This window comes from Thermothelomyces thermophilus, chromosome 1 (assembly GCF_000226095.1).
Source record: "Thermothelomyces thermophilus ATCC 42464 chromosome 1, complete sequence".
Taxonomy (NCBI): domain Eukaryota; kingdom Fungi; phylum Ascomycota; class Sordariomycetes; order Sordariales; family Chaetomiaceae; genus Thermothelomyces; species Thermothelomyces thermophilus.
Genome location: NC_016472.1, coordinates 5,817,787 through 5,842,887, shown reverse-complemented (window position 1 = coordinate 5,842,887; position 25,101 = coordinate 5,817,787). Strand labels below are relative to the sequence as shown.

Below are 25,101 nucleotides of genomic sequence, written 5' to 3'. Positions count from 1 at the left end.
CTATACGATAGAAGGATACTATATACTTTAGAGCAGCCCTAAATAAGCTATATTGGTATATCGACGATCTTACTTATATTCCTACTAATTAGTAAGACCTATATAACTACCTATTAGGATAATAGTTTAAAGATATAGCTCGCGAGGGGATATATAACTTAGAGAGTAGGGGAACGTAGAAGATTATACTATATAAGTAGATAAAAGCGCGACCTATCCCATTAAAATAGGTCTTTACGTATAAGTTTAATAAGGACGGTTACTTAGAGAAATATAAGGTAAGGATTCATATATAAGGAGATCTATAAGATATTAGCTTAGTAGAAAGTACATATATAGCTACTCTAGCGGTATAGTCGTTCCGTATAATAATAGCGATCACTACGTACTTTGACTTAGAAGTTAAGTAGTTCGATATAGTATAAGCGTTCCTTAACGCTAAACGACCAGAAGACGATCCTGTTATCTACGAATTGCTAAAAGGATTCAAGTAGCTAGGGAAATGTATAGAGTTATAAAGAGCTCTATATAGCTTAAGAGACTTGCTACTCTTATAGTATAAGGAGTTTTGTAAAACGTTATTAGATCTAGGTATAGAACTATTAGGTAAAGAGAAGTACCTCTTCCTAAGCTACGATAAACGTGTTATCCTAATCTTCTATATTAATGACTTCTTAGTCTTCTTCTATAAAAGTAACGCTATAGCGGCCGAGTAGGTAATAGAAGGAATTAAAGCTCGATATAATATCTATAAGTAAGGTAATATTAGTTAGTTCTTTGGTATTAGGGTAATTTAAGACTGACCTATATATAAGATATAGTTAGTCTATAATTAATATATTAGAAAGGTAGTAAAAAGATATATATTAGATATACCTAGTATATATAAGCTAACTCCCTTAAGTTATAAAGAACTTAAGAAGTTCGAAAGGAGCGTTACTAGTATATGGATTGAGGAGTATTAGGAGCTTGTTCGATTAATCCTATACTATATAGTTATATTATGTCTAGATGTTATATATGCCTATTTAGTACTCTCTTAATACCTAACTAACCTAGGACTAGACTACTTATTAGAGGTATAGATAGTAGTAAGATATCTATTTAGAAGCTCTTACCTATTAATCTAGTATAAAGGCAAGTAAGCGCTAGGAAGTCTAACGCTTATAATTGCTAGGGACGCTTTATATATAGATGATCTAGATATATAGTATTCGTTATAGGGATATATCTTCTTCTTATTCGGAGGTCCTATTATATAAAAGGCGTCATGCTAAGATACCATTATAACGTTAAGCACTAAAGTAGAACGTCTAATACTCTCCCTTATAGTAAGAGAGACTATAACACTTAAAAGGCTATTTATAGATATCGATCTTAAGCTTAGGGAACCTTAGAACATCTACTATAATAATTAGCAAACAATAAGACTAGTAATAGCTAAGAATAAACGTATTAATACTTACTTACGATATATAAATATCTATAATATATAGTTATATTAGGAAGTAGCAAAAGGAATATTTAGAGCTATATATCTACTAACTAGTTAGATACTAGTAAATAGGCTTACTAAACGACTTAGCCGATAAGCCTTTAAATACTAGAGGGCTCTCTTTAATCTTTAAGATGTCAATTATAGGCTTATATAACTAGAGGGTAGAAAATAAGTCAAATTCACTAAACAAAATACTATCTAGTACTCTCTATCTACTACTATCAGCTATTGCTAAGATTAATAGCCTTCCCCTTACCTTTATCCTAGTCAGGCGACAATATAGTACCTAATACGTTATCGGACATACTAATACAAGTATTACAAGCCTCCTTAATCTTGCCTAACTAGTAGAAGATATCGTATATAAAGTAGGCAATCTTTATAAAATATACGAGTTTAGCCTTATCAAGCTTATACTCCTCTATATTATCTATACTAGCGCGTTTAAGGTTACTCCGAAGAACTATATATAACTTCTTAAGATCCTATATGTAACTATTAGCAATTCGCTTATACGTTAGGGGTAAAGGTTTAGGATTTAGAGACTTATAGAAGCCTTAGCTCTATCTAATAAAGCCTTCGTCAAATCCTTTGCTAACCTAATATAAGAAGTAGGACTACCATTATAATTAATATAAGTATTACAAGAACTATTAGACATATAGGCAATTAATATATATATCCTTACACTTATAGGAACCGTAGGTATAATGGTAGTAGTAGGAGCTAGCACTAGAATGATTATAACATTCGCCAAAAGAACGTCCTACTAGAGCTAACTATATATACATTCTACAAGGTACCTTGCGAAGCTTACTAGCTTTAATATTACTATATTTAGTCAGCTTAAACGATCTTAATATAATTAGAATACTTATAGTATAGAAGCTTTAATATACTTACACTTTCGAGGCATTATAAGAGTAAGAGTCAACCTACTAGTAGTTATAGTATTCGCGATAAACGTACCTAATAAGTTATCTATTAATTTAAGCGTAGGAGGCATTATCCTATTATTATTATAATTAAAACTAGTAATACTATCGCTACTATAGTTATAATAGCTATATTTAAACTATAGCTTTAAAGGAATTACTCTACTATACTTAACTCTTTTAGACTTCCAAATATAGAAAGAGGGCCCCTTAAAGAAACTATCAAGGTAAGAGCAATAAAGGATATAATACTAGGAATAGTATTACTATAAAGTGTAGTTAAACAACTATCGCCTTTAACTAGGGGGTATATTAGAAGCTATAGAGCTTCTAAGAGTATTAGCCACATATATGCCACAGCTGTATAAGGCTGTTTAACGCTTTGGCCAGCTCCTTTGTCTATAAATATCAGTCGTTTTGTCTCCTTTGTAGATAGTTTCAACAAGGCACTCTTTTCCTTTGTACAGCCACCTATTGCAGACTGCTTTCAACGCTCCCGGAAGCTTATCACTGCGTTCGGCAACAAGGAAGTTTGGAATATTTAATTAGTCTTTGCTTAATTGATGTCAACTGGCCAAGTAATTACCTCACATAATTACGAATCAGGAGTTGGATCTCCGTGGCACAGTATAGAGAGAGGAAACTGTGTAGCAAGGAAATGTTTGATTTCTCTTGGTCCCACCCAGACTTGGGGGAGAGCACACACTAATTCCATACACGGCTGCTTATCATCAATCTCGATTTTGACACGCGGGAAGCAGATTCAGAAAGCGCTGCACCAGCGACCACGAAGGGGAAGCCTAGCGGCGTTTTCCATCTCCTTGCGCTGCTCCGACTTGTGAGCGTCGGAATACTTGCCCTGCAGCTGCCTCTCCAGCTCGAGCCAGTCGGGCGCCTCATCGGCCAGTTCCGCGACGGCCACGACCTCATCTTGAGCGGTTGGTCCGTCCTCCTCCCAGTCGTCGACGAAGCGGATGGTGAGACCGGCCCGCTCGCCCAGCAGGATGTCAGCATCGTTGACCCAGTGAAACAGGCTGCTGCCCGTGTTGAGGTGAGTACCAAAGCCGTTGAACTCGATGATGCGGGCCTTCCAGCCCGTAGTGTTGCCGGGCGGCGTCATGAGCAGGTCCATGGTGCATGTGTCGAAGGGGAGGAAACCCCGGACGCGGTCCCACAGGTCGAGGATGGCCTGGGCGAAGCCGTGCGAGTACTGCTCGCGCCAGCCCAGCTTCTTCCAGAAGGCGTCCTGGCTGACGGCCGTGACCCGGCCGCGGTAGCAGAAGACGCGGACCTCGCGCCGCATGTCGATCTCCTGGGACCACTGCTGGATCACAAAAGCCTCGCCCGGATCGGCCTGCCACACACGCTCGCTGAGCGCCAGGAGGCGGCCGACGACGCGGCCGCTGGTCAGCATGCGGCGGACCACCATGTCGGCATCGCGCGGCTGGAGTGGAGCCGGCTTGGTGCTGGGTTCATGGACGTCAAAACTGTCCTTGAACGAGGTGGCACCGAGGCGGACGAAGATGGGGCCGGATTCACCTCCGGCGGTGGCCGAGTCGAGGATGCGCTGCATCGAGTCCACCAGCAGCTGGCCCGGGGCCGAGGAGAGGGCGGCCGCGACACCCGACTCGAGCACAATCCTGAGGACTTCCTGGAGCGTGTTTAGGAGGTCGTCTTTGATGGGCGCGATGCTGAGCACGCGCGTGGCCATGAAGGGCGTCAGAGCGTCCGAGTACCACAGGTGGTACATGTACTGGTTGTTGGCCTCGGCGTACAGAGCGTCAAACTCGCGCGATCCAGCGACGACGTCGGGACCCCACGGATGCAGGTCATGGTGATTGTGCGAGTTCGAAGCGGACCGATGGCGGAAAGGGTCCTCCTCGCCCGGCTTTGCCGGCTCGTAGGCTGCTCGAGGCATGAACTCTACCGTGGTGACCAGCGGAGTTGCGACTGTGGAAGCCATGACAGTGCGTTGTTGCGCCGTTCTTTCCCGAAAAAGAAAAGAAAAAAGGACGAATGGCGCACAATACAGGCAAGACCAAAACGCCACAAGGTTCAATAGATCGTGCAGGTGATGTAGGTGCAGGTCCAGAAACAAGCTGAAATGGCCGTAACGGGATAACAAGCTAAGGGTAGAGCGTAGTGTCTGGACGAAATTGTCACGAGTTCAGGTTGATATAATAATGATTCCAATGTGCCTAGTCTCTGACGAGAAAACGTCTCGTATCAGTGCTGGTAAGAGCCCAAAGCTTATCCCAGAGCCTTCCTCTCTTGGAGAATTGGATTTTCTACGACGCGGCCACGCAGAGCCGCAGATGCCGGGCAACAAACTGCCTGAGACCCCAAAGTTGCCCTCTCTTCCCCCTAAGATGGGACGATGATGCCCAAAACAAGGCGGGCTGAGATAATTAATTACTCCGAGATAGGTTGGACCCCATGATGCCTCTGCAGCTCTTGACCGGTTATATCCCGCTTGGCGACGTCCGCTGTTGCACAGAGTGCTGCAGTACTGCGGACCGACATCTCGCACAATGTGGCTGCCCGCATGTGTAACTTGGTTTGGACAACGTTGCCATGTTCTGCTGTGGTAGTGCACACCATGTCAGGCCTGGCCCGTTTGCGAAACGGCATAAAACGGTGCATGGTTGAGCTCGCAGCACCCTAACGCCGCACATTTCCTTCTCCCAACAATCAAAAAAAAAGAAATCAGGATCCACTAAAATTATTCCAATGTAACTACCTAGAGACAGGAGAAAAACAGGTTGCGTTCGGGACGAAGTAATTGTGGAATAGAACACGAACACCAAGGAACAAGCATGAAATTATGAGCCTTTGATTCAACTCAGAATTACTAGCACGCATCGATCAATATCTTTGGTTCCTAATTTTCTCAACCTTAGAAGACATTCCAGGATGCCTTCAAGCAAAAAAACTAAGGGTAATTAAATCGGATAAAGTGAATTCGTTATTCCGTACTCCAAGCCCTCTCTGTAACGTTGTTTCACAGGGTAATACCCCTCCTCTGCTCTTCTCCCTGGCTCCTTCCCCCCTTCCCTCCCCCAACACAATCGGGTGCACCTCCATCGACGTCAAGCTGAGGATATCCAATTACCTGCCAAGCACGTAGTCGTAAGCGCATTAATAGCTGAAGGCTGAGCACACAGAACGGGCAATCCCTCAGAAGGCACGCCGTACAGGTAACAAGGAATCACCATGCAGCTAAACATTCCAGAGTACGTTTCTTCAATGGCCCATGGGCCAATTCGCCACTCTCTCCCCCTTTGCACAATGTTGCTAATTAATTTCTAATGTGGAGCTTCGAATCTCCTCTGATCAAGGAGCAGATCAGCCGGATCAAAGAGGCCTTTGGCACGCCCTCGATCTCGTGCGGCGTGCTGCATCACGGCCAAGTCATTTTTCGCCATTCCGAGGGCTATGCCAACGTGCAGGAGGGGAAGAAGGCAGATAGCGATACGGTTTACCTAATTGCTTCATGCTCCAAGGCCTTCGTCTCGGCCACGTGCGCAATCCTGGCCCACGAAGGGGTGCTCTCCTGGGACAGTCCGGTGTCCAATTACCTGCCCGAATTCGTGACGCCGGCCGACGAGATCGTGGGCCAGCGCGCCACGCTGGCAGACCTCTGCAGCCACGGCACCGGCTTGGCCCCGATTGACCACGCCGTCATGGGCTTCTGGGACGAGTTCTACGGCGACGGGGCCGACCAGGTTGCCGTTTCTGCCCGGCTGCCCGTGGTCTACGACTTCCGGTCCCGCTTCCTCTACAACAACAGCATGATGGGCGTTGCCGGCGAGGTCATCCGCGAGGTGTGCGGCAAGAGCACCGGCACTGTCCTGAAGGAGAAGATCCTGGCCCCGCTGGGACTGACGAGGACCTGCACCAGCGCGGCCGAGTACCCCGCGGACGGGAACGTGGCGATCGGATACTCGGTTCTGGACGACGGCTCCGTGCTGCCCCTCCGGGATCCGCACTGCCGCGACGGCAGCGTCCAGGCCGGCGCCGGGTTTGTGCGCAGCACCGTCAATGACATGCTCCGCTGGGCAAAGGCGGTCATGGATTCGGAGAAGGCCGAGGCGCGCGGCGAGACCCCCCTGCTGCCCGGCATCTCCTTCACGCGCTGTGCGCACCGGCCCTTGGTGATGGAGGACGGGCTCGGCGAGAACTCGTACGGGATGGGCTGGTTCCGGCACACCCTCCCTTCCCGCTGGCTCTCATCCATCGGCCCTAACTCCAAATTGCTGGACGATGACCCCCCTGTGATAGGCAAGAATAGCCCTCCGCGGCTCGCCCTCGCTCATTACGGCGAGTTTGGTGGCTTTCTCGCCGCATTCTACACCTTCCCGGCCACCGACAGCGCGATCGTCGTGCTGGCCAACTCGGCGCAGTCGCGCGGCGATCCGACGGACCTGATCGCCCAGGCTCTCTGCCAAGAGCTCTTCGACATGCGGCCCCGCGTCGCGCTGGACCAGTACGCAAGAGAAAGCGCCCGCCGGGCAGGGCTCAGGTGGTCAGCGCTGGTCCGCGAGTGGGAAGCCAACCGGGTGCCCGGCACGAGGATGAGGAACCCGGCCGACTACGTTGGAACCTATACGAATGAGGGGTTCAAGCTCGCCATCAGGGTGTACCTCCTGCCCGACTCGGCTGCCGCAGCGAGATCTGGGGGGAATAATAATCCGGAGCTGCTAGGGTTCCAGGTCAACGGGCTGCCGCGGCAGACGGCCAAACTGCGGCATTACCACTACGACACCTGGACCTTCCTCCCCGAGTCCCGCGACGACGCCTCCCGCAAGGGCATGGAATTATACCTGGCGCTCCCGTATGTACTGCTCGAGTTCAAGCGAGGCCATGATGATCGGGTGTGCGCCCTGGAATGGGATCTCCAAGGCGGCGACTGCGAGGGTCCGGCGCCGGGGCTCGATAGCTTGGTGAAACCGGTCAGGTTCGAGCGAGTGAGTTCGATTCGCAGCTATTTATAATTTCCATAATTAATTCATCAGACTCCCGTGATGTTCTCTCCCCCATTGAACCGAATCAATCACGCTGCTGAGGTCCTTTAACGATCGGCCCAGTCCTCGAAATGGTTAGTAATTATGCAGGTGTGAAGAAAACCCAAAAGTTAAAAGTTTTCGTGGCACCTTGGAACCTCGGGCTCTCACCGTTTCGGAGCCTTGCTGTTATCGTGCCTTCCAGAGTTCCTGCCGTTTCGGAGCCTTGCTGCTGTTAATATTCATGCCTTCTGGCTCCCCACAGCATCCGGTGCAAGCCGTCACAGGGTTGGTAGGTATGTTGTATGCAAGTAGATCAGGTAATTACCTACCTACCTGATAATAAGGAGTCCTTCTGGCAGGAGGGTGTGTTGTCAAGATAGCAGAATTTGGCATGTGCATGTGCACATTTGGGCAGCGATCACTTCTGATCTAACTAGAACGGAATTGGATGCCGCTGCAGCCGTTGTCCCAATCCTGCCACTCAAAGACCCTCCTCTCCAAAGACGTTCGCACCGCAACGGAACGATCTTGAGACCGGAGAATCTTGGCGGCTCCAGGCGGCGGTCATTCGATGAAGTCTTCTGAAGAGGAAAAAAAGAACATAATAAAATAAAAACACGCAGTGCTCATTGTAGTTCAGGTTGTTATTAGTAGCTCACTTCCTAATTATGAGGCGCGCACGCTGTGCCGTTTTGAGAGGAAAACGACAATGACCCAGAAGCAAACAATCGACTGGCTGCGCGGCGAGAAGCGCCTCCGTCGGGAGCTGTCGGCGGAGGAGCATGCCAAAGTGCACGCACTGTACTCGGCCAAGCTTCTCTCTGAGAGCCTGCAGATGCTGAAAGCGAGCCGGGAGTCGCTGCGCAACACCACCAACTGGGACCGGCTCACCAATGTTCTCGGATTGCTAAAGTCTGTCGCCAGGGCCGCTGACGTGCTGGCTGAGGGACTTTGTATTCCCTCCGGATCGCTGTGGGGGAGTTTTGGTTTGGTCGTCGAGGTTAGTTGGTTCCAAAACCCAGAGCGATCTTGCCTAATTAATTACTTCTACGTTTTCCCCTGTGCCAATTGGACGTCGTGATCAGGTTATCATGGCGCGACAGTTGCAGGATCCAGACTCAGGGCTGATTGCAAGGCATTCTTCAAAAGGTGGTTTCGGGCAACCAAAAGTATCTAGACTACGTGCTTCATCTCTACGAGGATCTCCTTCGGCGACTCCCCCGCGTCGAATCCTACCCGCCCCAAGCGCTGCAGAGTTCGGCACTTCGGCTCGCCCTCTTTGACGTCTATGAACTGCACCACTCGCTGGCGGTTCGATGTGTCAAGACGTTTGGTCGCGCCTCCAAGCCCGGTAATTACGGATTCCCCATGGTTCTGCATTTCTCTTAAAATTATTATCTCATTAATCACGTCTTTCTTCTCGGGCTAATTAGCCGTCTGACCACTGCAATTGCTATCGACAGGCATTCTCGCCAGAATCCGATGGATATTAGACAGTCCCATCTTCGAACAGGAGCTGCGACAGCTCAATTATCTCCTCCGCAGAGTGGACGAGGAGGCCGGTCATGCCCTGCAGCTTGAGAAGGCAGCGGCGGAAGAGCGCAGACACGCTGAGCTTGTCCAAAAGCAGGAGGGCATCCTCGCCGCGCTGACCGACAAGGGGTCCAGCAAGATGCGCCAGGTGCATATTACCGAGCGATTCACCGTGCCGTGGACGCGCAGCCGGTCCTTCATCGGGCGCGAGTCCATCCTGGCCGAGATCCATTCCCACCTGGCCCCGGACGGCGAGGCAGCGGCAGCGGCAGCGGCAGTGGCCTCCCACCAGCGCTCGGTTGCCATCTGCGGGCTCGGCGGCATCGGCAAGACCCAGATCGCGCTCGAGTACGCCCACCTCCACAAGGACAGCTATCAGGCCTGCTTCTGGGTGACTTGCGATGTGAGGGTCAAGATCACGACCGCCTTCTCCGAGATGGCGAGAGTGCTAGACTTCGACGACCTCGGCACCGACCAGAACATCATGAACGTGATGGACTGGCTCAAAACAACCGGTAAGTCCAGACCAGACCAGGCAGGCCTACTCCGGCCGGGGCGAGGCGAGGATGAATTATTAATATACCGCTGTGCTAACACGGCGCTTGTTGTGCTTGCGCTCTTGGGTGCACCTGCTCGCTAGCCGACAAGTGGTTGCTGATCTTTGACAATGCCGAGGAGCCCCAGTCGCTTGAGGGATTCTGGCCGCCGTCCAGCAATGGATCCATACTCCTGACATCGCAAGATACGAGCTGGATAGGACAGGACACGATCAACCACGGGATCAACCTCGGCTCTTTAGATGCCGACGACGGCGTGAAGCTGCTGCGAGGCATCTTTTCCCGCTGGAAGCGGACCATCTCTCGCGAGGCGGCCGAGCGGATCGTGCACGAGACCGGCGGTCTCCCCCTGGCCATTCGCCAGATCGGGTCGTACATCTGCTCGATCGGCACGGAACCGGAGGAGTTTATTTCCCGGTACAGCGAGGTTCAGAGCTCGACGGGGGTCGAACATTGGAGCGAGGGCACCCAGCTATCCTACTCCCGCACGCTTGCCACTTTCCTCGACTTCTCTTTCGGCAAGCTTGGCCGGCAGGCGCTGACGGCGCTCGGCGTGTTCTGCTTCCTGGATGTAGACAACGTCTGGGCCGAGATACTGAGCGGGTCGTCATCGGGAGCGCCGGGACCGCCGGGACATCTGTTCCATGCTGACAGTCCCGAGTAAGTATTAATTATTGCTCTGTTGGTATTAATTATTATTTCAACACCACCTTGTTTTTTTTTTCAACTTTCTGGGGTGGAAAACCGGTTGGGATGTGTGAATTGCTTGGCTGACCTAAGGACTGTTAAATTATTAATTTTACCTCTAATTAGGAACGTGCGTGCTCTGTCCCGTCACTCTCTAATTTACGGCAAGAGAACCAACGGTGCGTTGGTGTTCAGCATCCACAGAGAGGTGAAGCGGCGTCTGTTTGATCGCTTGGACGACGCACAACTCACACAGGGCCTGAGATGGGTAACTGTCCAGCTGCGGCATCTGTTCCCTCGACAGGTGCCTTACGAAGAGGATCTCAACGGCAAGAACAAGGCATGTGCCAGGTACATCCCTCACATCCTCGCCCTGAGCGACGCGCTGTCCCGGACTAGTCGCCTGTGCAGAGACGAGACCGTGTTGGCGCAACTGCTGCTCGACGGTGGCATATACCTATGGTCCATGCGGCTGCTAGACGACGCCGAGGCGCTGGTAAACAAGTCGCAACTGATATGTCAGAGGTGCGCCGGGGACAAGGTGCTCCTATGTGAAATCTATACCATCCACGCTGCGGTGCTCGCCGACTCTGGCAATCAAGACGAGGCCCTCGAGTACTTTGAGCGCGCAATGGCCGTCATCAAAGGGCACCTGACGGCCGTCAAGGGTAACCAGGGCGCCTACGACCAGGTCTACCTAGCCAATGCCTACAACAATCTGGGCGCCATGCACGCCCAGCTCGGTGACCACGACAGAGCCAGAGACGAAATCTTGGTGTCGCTGTCTCTGAAAGAGAAGTTGCAGAAACGAAACGTGCCCATGTCGCATCTTCTGTGTCTCTCGTATCAGAACCTCGGCAACATCCACGCGCATCTCGGCGATTTCGCAGAAGCCGCCAGCTTTTTCCAGAAGGCTCTCGAGACCGGCACCGCCGGTACCTCTACCCTGCGCGTTGCCCTCACCTACCACAATTACGGCGCCTTGAACCTGGCCCAATCCAACCTCGCCGAGGCTCGCCGCCTACTCGAGGAGGCCTACCAGCTGCGTGTCGAGGCCCTCGGCGACAGCCAGGACACAGCGGCAACGCTCCACCTCCTCGCATGCTGCAACCACCAAGCAGGTGACGAGGCTTCTTTGGAGGCTGCAAGGTGAGTGTGGACCCCCGAGTAGTAAACCTTCGTGTAATTACACGCATTTTGGGTTCCCTATCCTTGAATTGAAGCGTTGAAGATGCCCCCTCCCCTTTCTCTGCTCTACCTCCCAACCCTTAGATGTCTTGTTGCGTTGCGCGCCAGACACTGACTCGTCCGTCGCCTGTAGGGAGCTACTCGTGGAAGCGATACGAATTCTCAGGCAGCGACCGTCTAAGCTTTACAAGAGCCGCCTCGCGCGGTCCCTGTTCAAGCTGTCGCTCGTGCTGGCCGACATGGGCGACCGCGAGTCCGCCCGGCACCACCGAGATGAGGCACACAAACTATGGAGGGAGGTCAAGGGGGGGGAGGGCGAGCCGCCGGAGAAGGAGGAAGAATGGGACAACCTGCTTCCGTATGTATGAAGGACAGGATGAGGAAAAGTATAATTATTCCATGTCTCCTAAATACAGCAGCAGCGCGGGCGGGCGGAGGTGCCATGGGGGCTACCATGAAGCAGCTTTGTCGATTTACATATCTAGGTAGTCGTATGGCCCATCATCATCACGACCTACAAGATCGCGACCCCAATGAACGTCCGTACCTTAACCATGACATGCAATCCAACCCCCGAACAGGGCGGCTTCCTCGACTAATTAAATTTCCGACTCAAGATCTGTTTCTGATGCCATTTTAAATCAACTATTATTAATTACTTGTTCCAGAGCCAGTTGCCAACTTCCTCACTGCTTTGTTGGGCTCATCACAAGAGGCGAATCCTCTGCAATCGGGAGGCAGGGGGGTAAGCCGGTGAAGGGGAAGAAAGACCCCCGGGGGGGGGGGGGGGGGGAGGGGATTTGAACCTCGACAGCGCCGAGCCAGCAGAAGGGACAATCGCCAACACAGGACTCGTCGACGTGGGTTATTACTGAGGTACCCCGTGCCCTCGACTTACATGCATACACATGCTCGTAGTGCATCGGGTCCCATTGGCCTGCCTCAGTCGTAATCAGCGGTAATTACATACAGGTCTCTCTAATATTCTTACTCTAAATAGAGCCGTCAATCGTGTGTTGACTGCGCCGAGCTGGTGCTGGGTCGCATTCCGCGCGAAATGCTAATTAGTAATTATTCATTACTATCAGATTTTCTGAAGGGTATCTAATAGGTAATTTATCTTTTACGGATGCCGATTTTGCTGTGATGTAATAATAAATATTGCTGGTGACAGGATCCGGCATTTGATGGAGCAATAAACAAAATAATAGGGGAAAGATGACGGAACCGAAACGGAGAACCGGCTCCCGTTAATTAGGGAACCAACCCTAGAATGGTAGGCTATAAGGCCATACAACAAAAGAAGAACAAAAAAAAAGTCTCATCCGTGTAATTATTGATAGCCGGCTTCATTGCCGTAGACGTACATTTCATTGCCTCAGCCTCAGCAACTCCTGGACCTGCCTGAGTCGTTCCCTGACTCTTGCATGCCGATGCTCCGCATCGTAAAAGAGTGCAAACACTGCCGTGTTTCCTCCCCGCCAGGCGGCATGCCCAGAGTGCAGATCTGGGGGCTCCCAGTGCCCGCCGGGGTTCCCTGCTACGCCGGGGTTGGACGTGCCTCGGCCGAGCGCCACCGGCGGGCCCGGCGTAGCCTTGTGGTGTCGATGATGTTGCAGGGAATGTGTGCTCATTAACATCGATGAGGCTAGAAAAGTGCGGTCTAGCTCGTTTAGGAGATGAGCCATGAGATTTGCCATGACCGCTGCCTGCTGGTTGCACGTCGCGAGATAATAAGCGGGAAGATGCGGCGGCGTTGCGGGCGGCGTTCGTTGTTGTGGCGACTGGGCGAGATAGAGCAGCAATTAGGCCGAGATATGGTCGAAGACGCCGAGGAGGGCCTGGTGACACGCGTGGAGCGTCAGGCGGGTCGAAGAATCGAAGGCCGCATCGAGCGTGCTCCTTCTCCTGCTGCCGCTTTCTTGTGGTTCTTCCAGGGAGGACATGGCCTTCCCGGCGGTAAATCGGTCCACAGCGTCAGTCAGGGAGCAAGCGGCGTCGAGGACGTCGTTGACTGCGGCCAAGGACCATGGCGCCATCGTGGTGGATGGTTCGGGCAGGGAGCGTCCGCCAAGGTGGATGCGCAGGTTGATCTGCGACAGTTGCTCGAGGAGAGATTCCGAAGAGGAAGGGAGGCTCCACGAATAACCGCCAACAAAGTCGTGGTCTGCGGTCGGGATCATGTCGTTGGCAGGTTGTGGGAAGACGGATGCGCACGGGATCGCGGGAACAGCCGCGAAGGCGGCCAAGTCGCAAGTGTCGGCCGGAGTAGTCGGAGCGCCACTGGTGTGATATGACGGCGGATGCCACTGTTCTGTGAGAGGCGGAGCGTCTGTGTCCGGGTTGCGATGCACGTTTTGTTGCCATGCTGAGGCAACGGTAGAGCAAGGCAGAGAGGCCGTCTCGCGCGCGCCGGGATCTTGGGCGAAGAACTCTTGAGAAGGGTGATGTGCGATACTCAGGGGGATGCCGCCTGGAGATTCAGTGAGGGCGGATGTCTGGTGGGGAAGCGGTGCCGGCGACGGCTGGCTGTATTCTGGTGAAGCGGTGGAAGAAGAGGAGGAGGGGCTTATCGAGGCCCGTCTCCCTCGTCTCCGAGGCGGGGCCGCTCTCGAATCCTGTCGACGCCGTGGGCGGCCGGACGGTAACTGAGCTGCATATTGCTGTTAGTGGTCACCCAGCTAGCGTGAAAAAGCCTCAAGCTCATTGCCAAGGGGGGATGTTGACACATACGGCTGTAGATGCAAACCGCCCCGGCCTTTCTGCATCGCGCGCATGGCACCGACGAGATGAAGTGTCCGCCTGGGTTTTGGGTACCCTCCTCCGCAATATCCCCGAAAGCCTCGGAGCCAGCCGCCTCCACGGTGACACAGCGAACCTTTTGCTCATGGCAACGGTCGCACGACTGTCGACGAGGCATGCAAGGAAGCTCTGCGTCGACAGCACTGGACCGTGGCGGCGAGGCGGCCATGGTGATGGTATCGAAGGCTCGAATGGGGCGAGTTGAAGTGACCCTGATTTCGAAGAGATTCTTTGGAAGTCGGTAACCCGACTTGAACGACGTACTATGCTCCATTCCATGGCCAAAGGGGGAAACGATGATGTACGGACGTACATGTATCTCGTCGTCGTCATTACAGCTAGTGTATTTCCGGGATCGCGCGCGACAGGGGCGGACGGACAGTACTCCACCTTGTCCCCGAATCCGCAAGCCAGAAGGGGGCAAGGGGTCCCAGGGGAAGGTGGGAGGATCTCAACCCCCCGGCCCATCGCCCAAAGTCTCAAACAGGGGCGTGAGGAAGGGAGCGGCGAGATTAACTAACGGCGTGCCACCGCCGCGCTGCCTGCTGGAGACGGCCGGCCGGCCGGAGAAGCATTTTGGAATGTAGTTATGTAGGTACGGAGAGAGGTGACCGATAACAGTAGCACTAGTCCCTATAATAGGGCCAGTCGCAGCGGCGGACATCGGAAACACCACTGCGCCGCAGACGCCATGAGGCAAGCGTCAGATCGTCTGCTCCTGGTCTCTGAAGGTCTCGACGGTTTCTGTTTTGCCAGGATCGCCAATTAACCATAACCGGGGCGACAAAGTTCGATGAGACCCAAGGTGGCGTCGACGGGGATAGGCTTGCGGTTCGGATGCGATTCCGACGAACACACCGTGTCCCTGCAAATTGGTACACTAGTGTACATTCAACCTTCTTGGTGGGGAAGGTCCAAGCGGGGGGATGGTGGGGGGGGTCCGCGTTGCTTGTCTCCGTGCCGCCGGGCATGGCGTGATGTACATACATACATACATACATACTAACTCTAATAGTACACGCGCGTGTGACCGTGAAGCGCCGAAGCGCCGATCCAGCGGACAGACAGGCTCGCAAGCTGCGCCTTCTTCTGTACTCCTTCGACCAATCACCTGGTCTCTCGTGCTGGCCGGAGCGATGCCCGCAACGGCTCCCAGAACGAACCGAGTTAGGTCGAGTCGATCACTCAATAGTAGGCGGCTGATTGGGTTTGGCGATTAATTACTACAGTGTTACACGTACGTACGGAATACGTACCTGGTGTGGATTTTAACCTCGAGCAAAAAGGACGTCAACGATTCCTCTTGGTCGTAGGCTCGCTCAAAATCGGCTTCTGCGACAGAGACTTGCAGAAACCGCCTGCGATGTCTGTCGCGTTTGACGTCGGCATGTAGTGTGAATTTGTCGGTGGTTTGTGGCTGGTTGGTTAGGCTGATGCTGGTCTGATTCGGGGCGAAGCGAGCGGCGGACCTACTACGGCGTAGTGTACACTAGTGTAGCGTACGTAGCGTAGTGTATGCGGGCGAGTACGCACTCCTCCACACGACCCAAACTGCTGTGCCGCGTAAGTTTGTTCCCGCAGTTCCAAGGAGCAGAAGGAAGGTGGGGCCACAACCCGATCGCACAAATTGCGGGCTTTACCATGTCAGGAAGGCCGGCGGGGGGCTCTGAACATGAGCTAAGCCCGGGAGCCGGCGCCCCGGAGCGCAACCCCTGCAATTTACACTTGCGAGCGTTCCGGAGTAAAACCGAACCGCTTTCCAAGTTGCCGGGAGCTTGGGTTTGTGTTTCCATCGATCCACATAACTACCTTACCCTGTCTGACCTGGGACCCGGACACGAACATTCGCCAAGCTCACTGGATTCGCCCCAAAACGCTTGCCGTATTGTCGGGTGAGATAAGCCCGAGCGTTCTTCTAAAGGTCCCAAAAGACTAGACCTTTATTAGCAGCCGTCCCTGATCCATCAAGAAAAGGAGCCAACGAGTCATGTCGCTAGCCCAGAGCCTCCCTTCATAACAACCCCCCCGCTGACATTAGCATCGACCACTGACTTCGAGGATAAAGCTACCCGTCCCATACAAACCAAGGACTTTCCTTCTACGTGGAACTCTTCAGTCAAAATGGGCCATTTCCGTGGCCAGCCTATGGTGATCTATCCCACATTCATCGATCTGGGAAGGGCTGCGTGTTGTCTAGCTGGAGCGCCATCACGAGAAGGGAGAGAGGTATTCACTGCGATCGGAACCGCCCTGGATTCGCCGCCCAAGTGGTTCGTGGCCGATAGTGCGATCCTGATCTGCGGCCAGGTGAGGTCGTGCATTCTCCCGTGGCCATCCTTCTCAAATTCTCCTATTACGGTCGCGACTGCGACACAACCATCCATTTCCGTTATTTCCTATTTTATACTACGCAATACTACGCAATGCTGTGCAAAAGACGCGTGCCTGGCCGATGGCGACTTCCCCTTTCAGCCGCCAGTTGAAGCAGGAGGATGAGATGCGCCATGTGTCTTCTCAGGGTGGTTCGGGCAACCCGCATCATCGTTCGGGACCGAAGCATAAATCCGCTCGCCTCTATTTCGGGGAAGGTGAGCACCAGCGGGCAAAACAATTTAGATGAAACACGCTCACCAAGGATTCCAACCCTGCAGACACTGCCCGCTGCGAACTGCGCGTTAAGAAAACATCCAAAGCCAAAAAAAGCTGTTGGCATGTCCTCCTGTGCATAAGCATCCTATGCGCTCTAAATAGCACCTAGGCACCTAGGTAGTTCTCCAACATCTGTGCTCGCAGTGTTCTCCAAGATGCTGCCCCTACCTAGCGTAGCGGGAGATTCGCCCTCGCTCAAAGCTGCCATGTACTCGTATGTATGTATGTATGTGCATACATACAGTACATTGCGTTGGAGAGGCCGCTTGGTACACGTGGACTGTGATAATGTCCTTACATACGTTTGCTAACAGGGGTTGCACAATAGTACCTCGTAGGCACCGATGTTCAAAATATCATCTAATTAGGCTACCCGACAGCCAATAATAACAACCCCGTCGGCACCCGACTTGGGCCAGGAATCTACGAATACTCTGTGCCATACCAAGGACGGAGAAGTGGACTCCTTGTAAACTAATTGGTGTACGGAGTAGTGCGTGCATGGTTAGCGTAGACGTAACAGGTGGGATGTGCTCCTACGCCAAGAGAGGAGATAGACCACTTTGCCTCATCCTAACAAGGGTGCTGTCGCATCGCTTGTGACGTTTTTACAGAATCGGGAAGGTGCCCAGTGTCTCAATGCTGCCTACCGCCGCATATCAAACATCGGAAGCGTGAAACACCACCGGCGGCACTTTCCGCCATGCGCCGCCCAACATTGTGGCTCTCGGTCGGGATGGTGAACAGGAATCTTGGGGGACAGAGTCCGGATTTAGAAACCCTCTCCTAGCAAGGAAGTTTGCGGATCGATTTACTGGTGCTACTTACCTAGTCTTAATGTAAGATAGCCGGATACCCTAACGGGTATTAATGACTTGGATACACCTTTAGGTAGCCGTGGCAACCCACGTAATCTGGAGAGTTAGATCTGGCGAAAAGACCTGGCCCAGACAGCAAGAAGTCCACGCCCAGTAAATCGAAAAGGAATGCGTTAATATAAGGTCGTATAAGCAAGCTAAGCCTACACCAAAAACGTGATGGGGTGTTGTTAAAGTATAGGATGTACTCGGCACTTTTCGCCCGGACTGGTCCTCGAACTCGCGCGAGTAGGGATACTTGTACGGATGTATGTACTATGTAGATGCCTGCCTTGCCGCCTTACGTGGTAGCTGAGCGCAAAATGGATGCCCAAGCGCCCCACATGATCCACACAAGGCAAAGAGCAAGCGCCCGGCTTCCGGCAGCCGTGTTATCAACCCAACCTCGCGTGTTTTTACGCAGATCCGTATCACAACATCGCGTTCTCACTGGGGGGAGAGATGGGGAGAGGCTAGGAGCAAAGGGACAAAAGCGAAGACCACGAGACAAAGGAAAGCACAATGGCCGGAAAGAACGCTGCTTCTACTATTATGTCCCGGTGCCTCTAGCTGAAGCGTGTTGCTATCCTGCTGTCGGGAACTGATTGTATTCCTTCGTTCTCGTGAACAGTCAAATAGCGGTCCTCCCAACCATACGGCTTTCTCCAACCCAACATCGTGATGCCTCAACCCGTCGGCTCTATGATCTAGCTTCCGGGAGTCGAGTCCGTTTCTCTTTAGGCATTATCGTATGCTACTTACCCCGTAGCCATCTCAACATCACCACCACCACCACCTCCTCCTCCTCCGAATCGTCGAGGAAACGGATCCTGTTCTTGCGGCGAGCGCAGTGGGCAGCGGGCCGCATCTTCGACGCGCAGGTTTTCAAAGGCCTGTAGCATGGTCTCCGTGTCGATGGTGAGACAGTACTGGCGCCGTCCTCGTCCTCGTCCTCGTCCTCGTCCTCGTTCTCCACCCTTGCTCCGTCCTCGCTGTCCTGCTTGCCATCGAGGCTCTCTGTCTCGTACAGCTCCCGCGCGGCCCTACCCTACCGAGAACACCGACGCGACGTAGCCAGCACGCCACCGCCGGTCCGGTCCTGTGCAGGAACAGCAATGTCAGTGTGGTGTCTTGCCATGATGGGGCTGGGAAACTCGTTGCAGACGCATCTAATTATGGTGCTCAATATGCGAACAAGGCTTGCTCTACGAACGTCAAGCGCCGGCTGTCTCTGCACCCATTTGACAAACTCGATAGGGTCGCTCGCAAACGAGTTGCTGGGATTCTCGCCCAAGACTTTGGCCGCTTCTCGGAACATCTGTGAGAAGCACGTGTCGACGGCGTCGGTCGACAGCTTAGGCATGGCCTTTTTTTAGGCCAGCCATGACGGCTGCTTCCTTCCGGCGCGGGCACGCCTCCAGCGATGAGGGCTGTGGAATGCTTGGGCTTGCATTTTGCCTGCGATGTTTTTTATTTTTTTTTTGTGCCGCGGCCGGTGCCCATTATTGTCCAATATTGAAATGAGACGATCGTAACGGTGCAAGAAGAAAGAAGAAGAAGAAGAAGAAGAAAGAGCGAACAAAAAGATACCATCGATGGTAGAAAATGGCGAAAAGATCAGAAGCTAAGAGTCTGCGGCAATCCTCGGATGAATATGGAACAAAAAGTAGTTCAAGAGTTAGGTTGTTAATACAACAGAAGAGGAAAGACGAATTCTAGCGGGAAAAAAAAGAGAATTATTGAAACTAGGGAACATAAAACGCCTATAAGCGAGCCAAGTGCACCGTGTAACGTTGTTCGAAGAGAGAAAGAAGAGACGGATATTAATTAAAGGGAGCCGAAATCACAACTGAACTCCAGGAGCGGAGGAATCACCAAAACACCATGAAGTTATGAACAGAATAGATGACGAGCAAAAGCATATGGGTACAGCTACGCGAATAATTAGCTGTACCAAACCAGTAGAGCCCCCAGAACCGAACAAGTAGGGCCCCGTACCGGCACTGGATCTGAGCGTGAAAAGTGCGAGAGACTACGACGGCATTTGAACCCGCAGCTGCTAGGAGACAGGAAACGAAAGCGTGTATCGGTAGACCACCGAGCCAACCACCCCAAAGTTGGGGGACGGAAAGGAAGTTTAGGCTTATGACCCCTCTGACTGCTGTTGTTGGAGGGGCCGGCAGCTGGCAGATGTTGATGCCGGTGTCTCCCATCTTTCATCTCATCTCGAGCGGCTTCACCAGGCAGAGTTCTCTGACAGTATGGAAGCTATGAGAATTAAGGCAGGAGCACTGACCGGCCAGAAGGCTGTCATTCCGTGTAGGGCCGGCTTTTGCGGACCGCTAGACCTAGAAACAGCCCGATTTTCTTCCGTTCTCTTCCTGTTTCTGCCGTTTCCCATTCAATAGGAAAACAGCTTCAACTTTGAAGCATTTGTCGATCTAATTACGACTTTGCTTGATACTCTCCCGTTGACTTCTTTTTTTTTCTCCAAAGAACTAATTACATCGGCGATGGGAACCAATTCACAAACATGGGAGAGTTCGGTTCCGGGAAAGGGGGTTAGGTTTAATTACTGTGTCCATCTGCCAAATAATCTCGTTGGCAGTAGTAATGAACAGGCGATGCATTCTTCTATTCTCATGTAGGATACAAGTCTGCCGTCTTTGAGTGTTTGTACGCGACTAATAAGCCCATCATTTATTATAGTTATGTCGTTAATATAGCATGTTTGACATCAAGAGTGATACTCCATCAGCATAGCATATTCATACGAGAGGCACGAGAAACACAAACACGTTCGAGTTGACGTATGCTTCATTGCAATTGGTAAATCTTGTCTGTGTAAAACAGACATGTTTTCATGAACAGCGACTAAGTCACAAGCTCTTTCATGGTAAGGATCGTTGGATGGTTCTAAGACCAGCTCTTTGCCCCCCACCACCCAACGGTCAGCCGCTGACGGTGTACTGGGAGCTGCCGCCGGCGTTGCCCCAGCCCTCGGTGGCCAGGACCTGGTAGTCGTGCTGGCCCAGGTTCAGGCCGAGCTTCTGCCAGGCGGCGAAGTGGTTGGCGAGGGTGACGGTGCCGCCGTTGGGCCGCTGGCCGGACACGCGGTTCGAGATGTACTGCCAGAAGGTCGAGGTGCCCTCGATCGACGGCTGGTTGACCTGCTGGTGCCGCCAGATCTCGTACGTGCCCCCGTCGCTCTCGACCGTGCCCAGCTTCTCGCCCTGAGCGGAGCCGGCCCCGTTGGACGTGTACTCCTGCACGTAGTACTCGATCAGCGGGTTCCGGGTCCAGCCGTAGACGGAGACGAGCACGGTGCCCGAGGTATGCTGTGTCGATCCCGAGAAGGTGATGTTTCTGAAGATATTAGAAGGTTTGTCAACGCTGCCCGAAGCGTGTTTAAGAGTGGAGGAAAGGAAAAATGAAATAAAAGAAATCCACGGCTCAAGTCTGGATAACCATATAACCAATAACCCTGACGATTGTACGCTGCTGTCTTACCTGGTGGCTCCCGTCCTCCAGCCCTTCCCGACGACAAAATCTCCCGCGTTGGAGAAGCTGACCGAGTAGCCGTTGTCGGTGGGCGAGTAGTTGACGTTGCCGCTGGTCCTGTAGTTCTGGTTGTAGTCCAGCGCGCGGCGGGCGAGGTTGTTGACCCCGAGCTCAAAGTCGGGAAGGTCGGGGCCAGCTTCGGGCGTCGGGGCAGCCAGGCCAGTGCTGGAGATCATGGCCGCCGCGGCGACCGCCAGGCGAGTGAGGGTAACCATGATGCTGATGATGATTGTGGATCTAATGAGGTGCAAGATATTACACTAATATGTATATTGCGGTTCTGACGATGCTTCGAACGCCAATCCCTTGAGGGGAGCCAGTGGCTCTATTTATGTTCATGAGGAGGTGATAACCAGCTGCCCGATTTCCGGGTAAACATCCTCTAATTACACCATCAAAAGAGCTCACCGTCTCCGTGGCTCATTTGGATATTGCCATGTCACACTTTCCGCACCAATCGGTAGCTTCTGACACGAACCCCTGAGGCTCCAATGACATGTGGTTACACCTGTAATTACGCAAAAGCTTTTCTGCTGACAGGAAACAAAGCTCCGTTTCAAAGGGCGGGGGAAGGGAGATGCCAATCTACCCAAAAGAAGATATGGGTGCAATAACCATCTGGCATCTATGCCGGATCTGGCCAATAGGTGACCCGGGGCATTTCGTGATGCTTGGCTGGTGTTTCGTAACTTGTTAACCCAATGAGGAAGGGCATGTCGGCTTGGGCGAGAACAAGCCTCGGATGATCTAATTAAGACACGGCACGAGAGTGATATCACGGAGATATGCCGGGACAAACTGTGGGGAAACAAGGGGATGCATCAAAACTCTTTCCCCCTTTCGCCATTCTCCGGACCTAGGATTGCATTCGGTTAAATGCAAGCATTTTATACAGCGGAGTCTCTCTCATCTTGGACGGCCTCCGCGGCCTTCTGACCCAGCAGGACCCCGAGAAGCGTGCCGACGCCAAGGGCGGGCCAAAGCCTGTCCCATAATACCCATCCGAAGGGGTGGAGAAGAACAAGCTTTTGATCCGCGTACTTGGCTTTCTGGGCACTGCGGGCAGCTGTTCTTGGCTGCTTCTTCTTTCTAACCGTACCCGTTCTCGAAAAAAAACCAACTTCAGCTCGGAAGGCAGACGATGTCATTGATTCAAAACATGCTATGGAGGATCGCGGCACCGAGTGCGAATCGCTTCCCCGCGGAGAATGTATCGCGAGCTCTTCGGGTCGGCCGAATGGCTGTTTGGGTTTGCAGTCTCTACCTTAATTACTTATCTAGTTCCGGTGGGCTTCTCCAGTAAAGACAAGCATCCATTGCCATATGACGACTCGGTCCCAGGGCAAGCTTTTTGACCAAGTCTGTGAAGATTTAGGGGCATCTGAGGATGTCTGTTTCGCTGAGACAATCGAGCTTGGGACTGGAAAGTTTGAAGAAATACCCCATGTTGGACAAATTACGGAGTTACTCCGAGAATAGGGCTTGATGAATAATTAATACATCAGGGTCGAGTGCCACTAATTACCATACGAAGCCTAGGGTGCTTGACGAGCGTCAAGTTACGTCACGAAAACCGTCGCCGAATCAGAACATAGAGCCTGTCACTGCTCTCTCTAATGAGTCATGAAAAATTACTAGAGCTCTTATAATCTGAATTATGACTGAGAAGTTCAACACTGCTAAACCGGTAACGAGGGAGGTAGTCGTGATGTTTAGCATCTGTTTTGTGCTCATCCAGAGCGAGACAGACTTCCCAAGGCGAGATGCCATAAATCAGTAGTAGCCCAAGCCAATGAAACGTCAGTACTTTGTGGCGTTAAAAGCCACCAGCGGGTCCCTCATTATGGCGGCAACGCGGCGGGGGTCACCACGAAGCCTAAAATCGCGCAAGGATGGAGGGAACAGTGAACTGACTCCCGGCTGGCGACTGAGGTACTCGAGAAACTCCAAGTCTGCGGCCTCGACGCATAGTGTTTCAAGCGCATAGAATTCACGCAGGAGAAGGATGCCAGCGACCGAGCCGATCGGTTCGGATGGCGCCTCGTGCGAGTTGAGAATTGTCAGCTCCCTCAGGGTGCCCTTCCAAGGCTGGAGTACAGCGAGGACGTCACCGAAGCTGAGAGTGGGCGAGGATCGCCGGATTTTGAACTTGGAGAGTCTTGGTCCCACCGAGTTGAGGAGGGCGGCGAGAGAGGCGACTGAGAGCTGCGAGTCAGCTAAAGACAACTCGGTGAGCTTGGACAGCGGAGGGGGGTCGGCAGGCGAGTTACGGCCCAGAGAAGCGCTGAAAAGGTTGGTAACGGCACCGCACCTATCGAAATGCAGAGCCTCGAGATTTTGTGCCAAGCGCATGATGGGGGTGGCTTGATCAACCAGGAGGAACCTGTCATTGGATATGCTGCTGAAAGCAAGCTTCCTCAATGACGCGAGCGGCGGGGCCCGGGATATTATATCCGCAGCCAAGGCACAGAACGGTTCGTAGGGCAGGCAAAATCGGGCGGCCTCTGCGTTTGGGACGAGTTGAAGTAGCATAGAGACCAAAGCGGTGTGCTCCACGAGTCCGCCGAGATTGTGTATTATGCCGACAGGCGAGTCTTCCCCATCTTCCTGCACACCCAAGAGACCGTCCCGAGGTATTGATCCCGCTTCGCGTATACGCTCCTTCACTGCGTCAAGGAAGCTCGGCGGAAACGAGCGTCGTGATTCGGGCGCTGATGTCGAGGGGGACAGGGTGGGATACGCGATGGCGACTGCCGAGACCTTCAGCGCCAAGTCAGGCCTGTTCGACAAGGTGTTGACGAGGATCCAAAGATCTGGGTGTCTGGACGTGCAAGGGAAATGATACAGAAACGGTTCTGCAATGGCACGCAAGGTCCTGCACACGCGGCTGAGATTAAGCAGGCTCGCGGACCCCGTCCTCTCAAACCGCGATGCTGGTCGGCCATCGCCCTGCCACTGGGCGTCTGCGTCGAAGGGCCAGATGTTGGTTGTGTGTTTGCAAACACAGTGAGCGCACAGATAGCTGCAGATTTCCGCCAGGAGTTCATACGGAAGCCCTGTCAAGCCCCGGCTTGTGCTGCAATGTTCGGACATGTTTTCGGCCGAGAAGCAGTTGGCCGTGCTGAAGTCTGGAAACTCGTCCGCCTTAGCATCGTGGGGAGAGGGGTTAGGTGGAGGAGCATTAGTGAACGGGTTCCCGTTCATGAAGTAATTGCTCGAAATTGTCACCGAACCCGAGTGGGGCCGTGCTCTTCACGTCTGTTAATTACTCGGCTTCTTGTTGACAGCCTCTTTTCTCAATCTGAATATCATCAGACCGGCATGAGCTCCTCCCTCAAAATGAAAAACCCCACGAATCTTTTCGCCATCGCATCCTACTCAACATCAATTTTTAACGCCGCGGCGTGTGGGTGATATGGATGGTCCCTTTTCGGTCATCACGGCACGGCGGTTTGTGCGACAACAATATGCTTTTTAGCCCTTCGCTTTCTTTTATGACGTCCGTTTCCAGTTGTCTGGCCGAACAAGACGCTCAGTCCCAATGACCAGCAAACACAGAAATGCCGTTGCTAAGAGAAGCCGAGGAGAATGATGGACTGGTTGGGAGAGGACGCACGAGAGAAGAGCTCCATCGCTTTCAGCCGGCGATTATGAAGAGACAGGCGGCGGTGTGCATGCGCAGGATGACGGCAAAGCTGCACCGAAGACTTCTCAGGGACGCAGGTCCTATTTTTGTGAGCAAATCGGGTCGCCCACTGCGATGCCTGGGGGGATTGATGAATAATCCGTTAACGAGGTTCATTAAAAACCTCGCACACGCCTTGGCTC

At 52.5% G+C, this 25,101-nt stretch overlaps 8 protein-coding genes across 8 annotated transcripts; 3 read left to right on the top strand and 5 right to left on the bottom strand.

Moving 5' to 3' along the window:
• Positions 1-2,967: 2,967 nt before the first annotated feature.
• MYCTH_2297169 (uncharacterized protein) lies at positions 2,968-4,440 on the bottom strand. Its single transcript, XM_003659715.1, has one exon. It carries the CDS (start codon positions 4,394-4,396, stop codon positions 3,197-3,199), a length of 1,200 nt encoding a protein of 399 aa, XP_003659763.1. The 5' UTR covers positions 4,397-4,440; the 3' UTR covers positions 2,968-3,196.
• Positions 4,441-5,716: 1,276 nt separating this feature from the next.
• On the top strand, positions 5,717-7,566 carry MYCTH_2297167 (uncharacterized protein). The gene has a single exon (XM_003659714.1). It carries the CDS (start codon positions 5,742-5,744, stop codon positions 7,425-7,427), a length of 1,686 nt encoding a protein of 561 aa, XP_003659762.1. The 5' UTR covers positions 5,717-5,741; the 3' UTR covers positions 7,428-7,566.
• Positions 7,567-8,054: 488 nt separating this feature from the next.
• On the top strand, positions 8,055-10,390 carry MYCTH_2297165 (uncharacterized protein). Its single transcript, XM_003659713.1, has 4 exons — positions 8,055-8,439; positions 8,589-8,790; positions 8,903-9,487; positions 9,613-10,390. Exons 1-4 carry the CDS (start codon positions 8,149-8,151, stop codon positions 10,191-10,193), a joined length of 1,659 nt encoding a protein of 552 aa, XP_003659761.1. The 5' UTR covers positions 8,055-8,148; the 3' UTR covers positions 10,194-10,390.
• Positions 10,391-13,002: 2,612 nt separating this feature from the next.
• Positions 13,003-15,041, bottom strand: MYCTH_64004 (uncharacterized protein). The gene is made up of 2 exons (XM_003659712.1): positions 14,138-15,041; positions 13,003-13,877 (listed from the first exon to the last, which is right to left on the bottom strand). The coding sequence occupies exons 1-2, from the start codon at positions 14,478-14,480 to the stop codon at positions 13,210-13,212; spliced, it is 1,011 nt and encodes a 336-aa protein (XP_003659760.1). The 5' UTR covers positions 14,481-15,041; the 3' UTR covers positions 13,003-13,209.
• A 1,286-nt stretch (positions 15,042-16,327) lies between these two features.
• On the top strand, positions 16,328-17,183 carry MYCTH_91932 (uncharacterized protein; the record flags this gene model as incomplete). Its single annotated transcript, XM_003659711.1, has 4 exons — positions 16,328-16,513; positions 16,644-16,794; positions 16,958-17,077; positions 17,170-17,183. 4 exons carry the CDS (start codon positions 16,328-16,330, stop codon positions 17,181-17,183), a joined length of 471 nt encoding a protein of 156 aa, XP_003659759.1.
• Positions 17,184-18,278: 1,095 nt separating this feature from the next.
• On the bottom strand, positions 18,279-19,075 carry MYCTH_2107239 (uncharacterized protein; the record flags this gene model as incomplete). The annotated part of the gene is made up of 4 exons (XM_003659710.1): positions 18,279-18,325; positions 18,475-18,709; positions 18,765-18,811; positions 18,922-19,075. The coding sequence occupies 4 exons, from the start codon at positions 19,073-19,075 to the stop codon at positions 18,279-18,281; spliced, it is 483 nt and encodes a 160-aa protein (XP_003659758.1).
• A 1,588-nt stretch (positions 19,076-20,663) lies between these two features.
• MYCTH_99786 (glycoside hydrolase family 11 protein) lies at positions 20,664-21,488 on the bottom strand (the record flags this gene model as incomplete). The annotated part of the gene is made up of 2 exons (XM_003659709.1): positions 20,664-21,078; positions 21,223-21,488. The coding sequence occupies 2 exons, from the start codon at positions 21,486-21,488 to the stop codon at positions 20,664-20,666; spliced, it is 681 nt and encodes a 226-aa protein (XP_003659757.1).
• A 1,585-nt stretch (positions 21,489-23,073) lies between these two features.
• MYCTH_2055941 (uncharacterized protein) lies at positions 23,074-23,805 on the bottom strand (the record flags this gene model as incomplete). The annotated part of the gene is made up of 1 exon (XM_003659708.1): positions 23,074-23,805. One exon carries the CDS (start codon positions 23,803-23,805, stop codon positions 23,074-23,076), a length of 732 nt encoding a protein of 243 aa, XP_003659756.1.
• Positions 23,806-25,101: the final 1,296 nt, after the last annotated feature.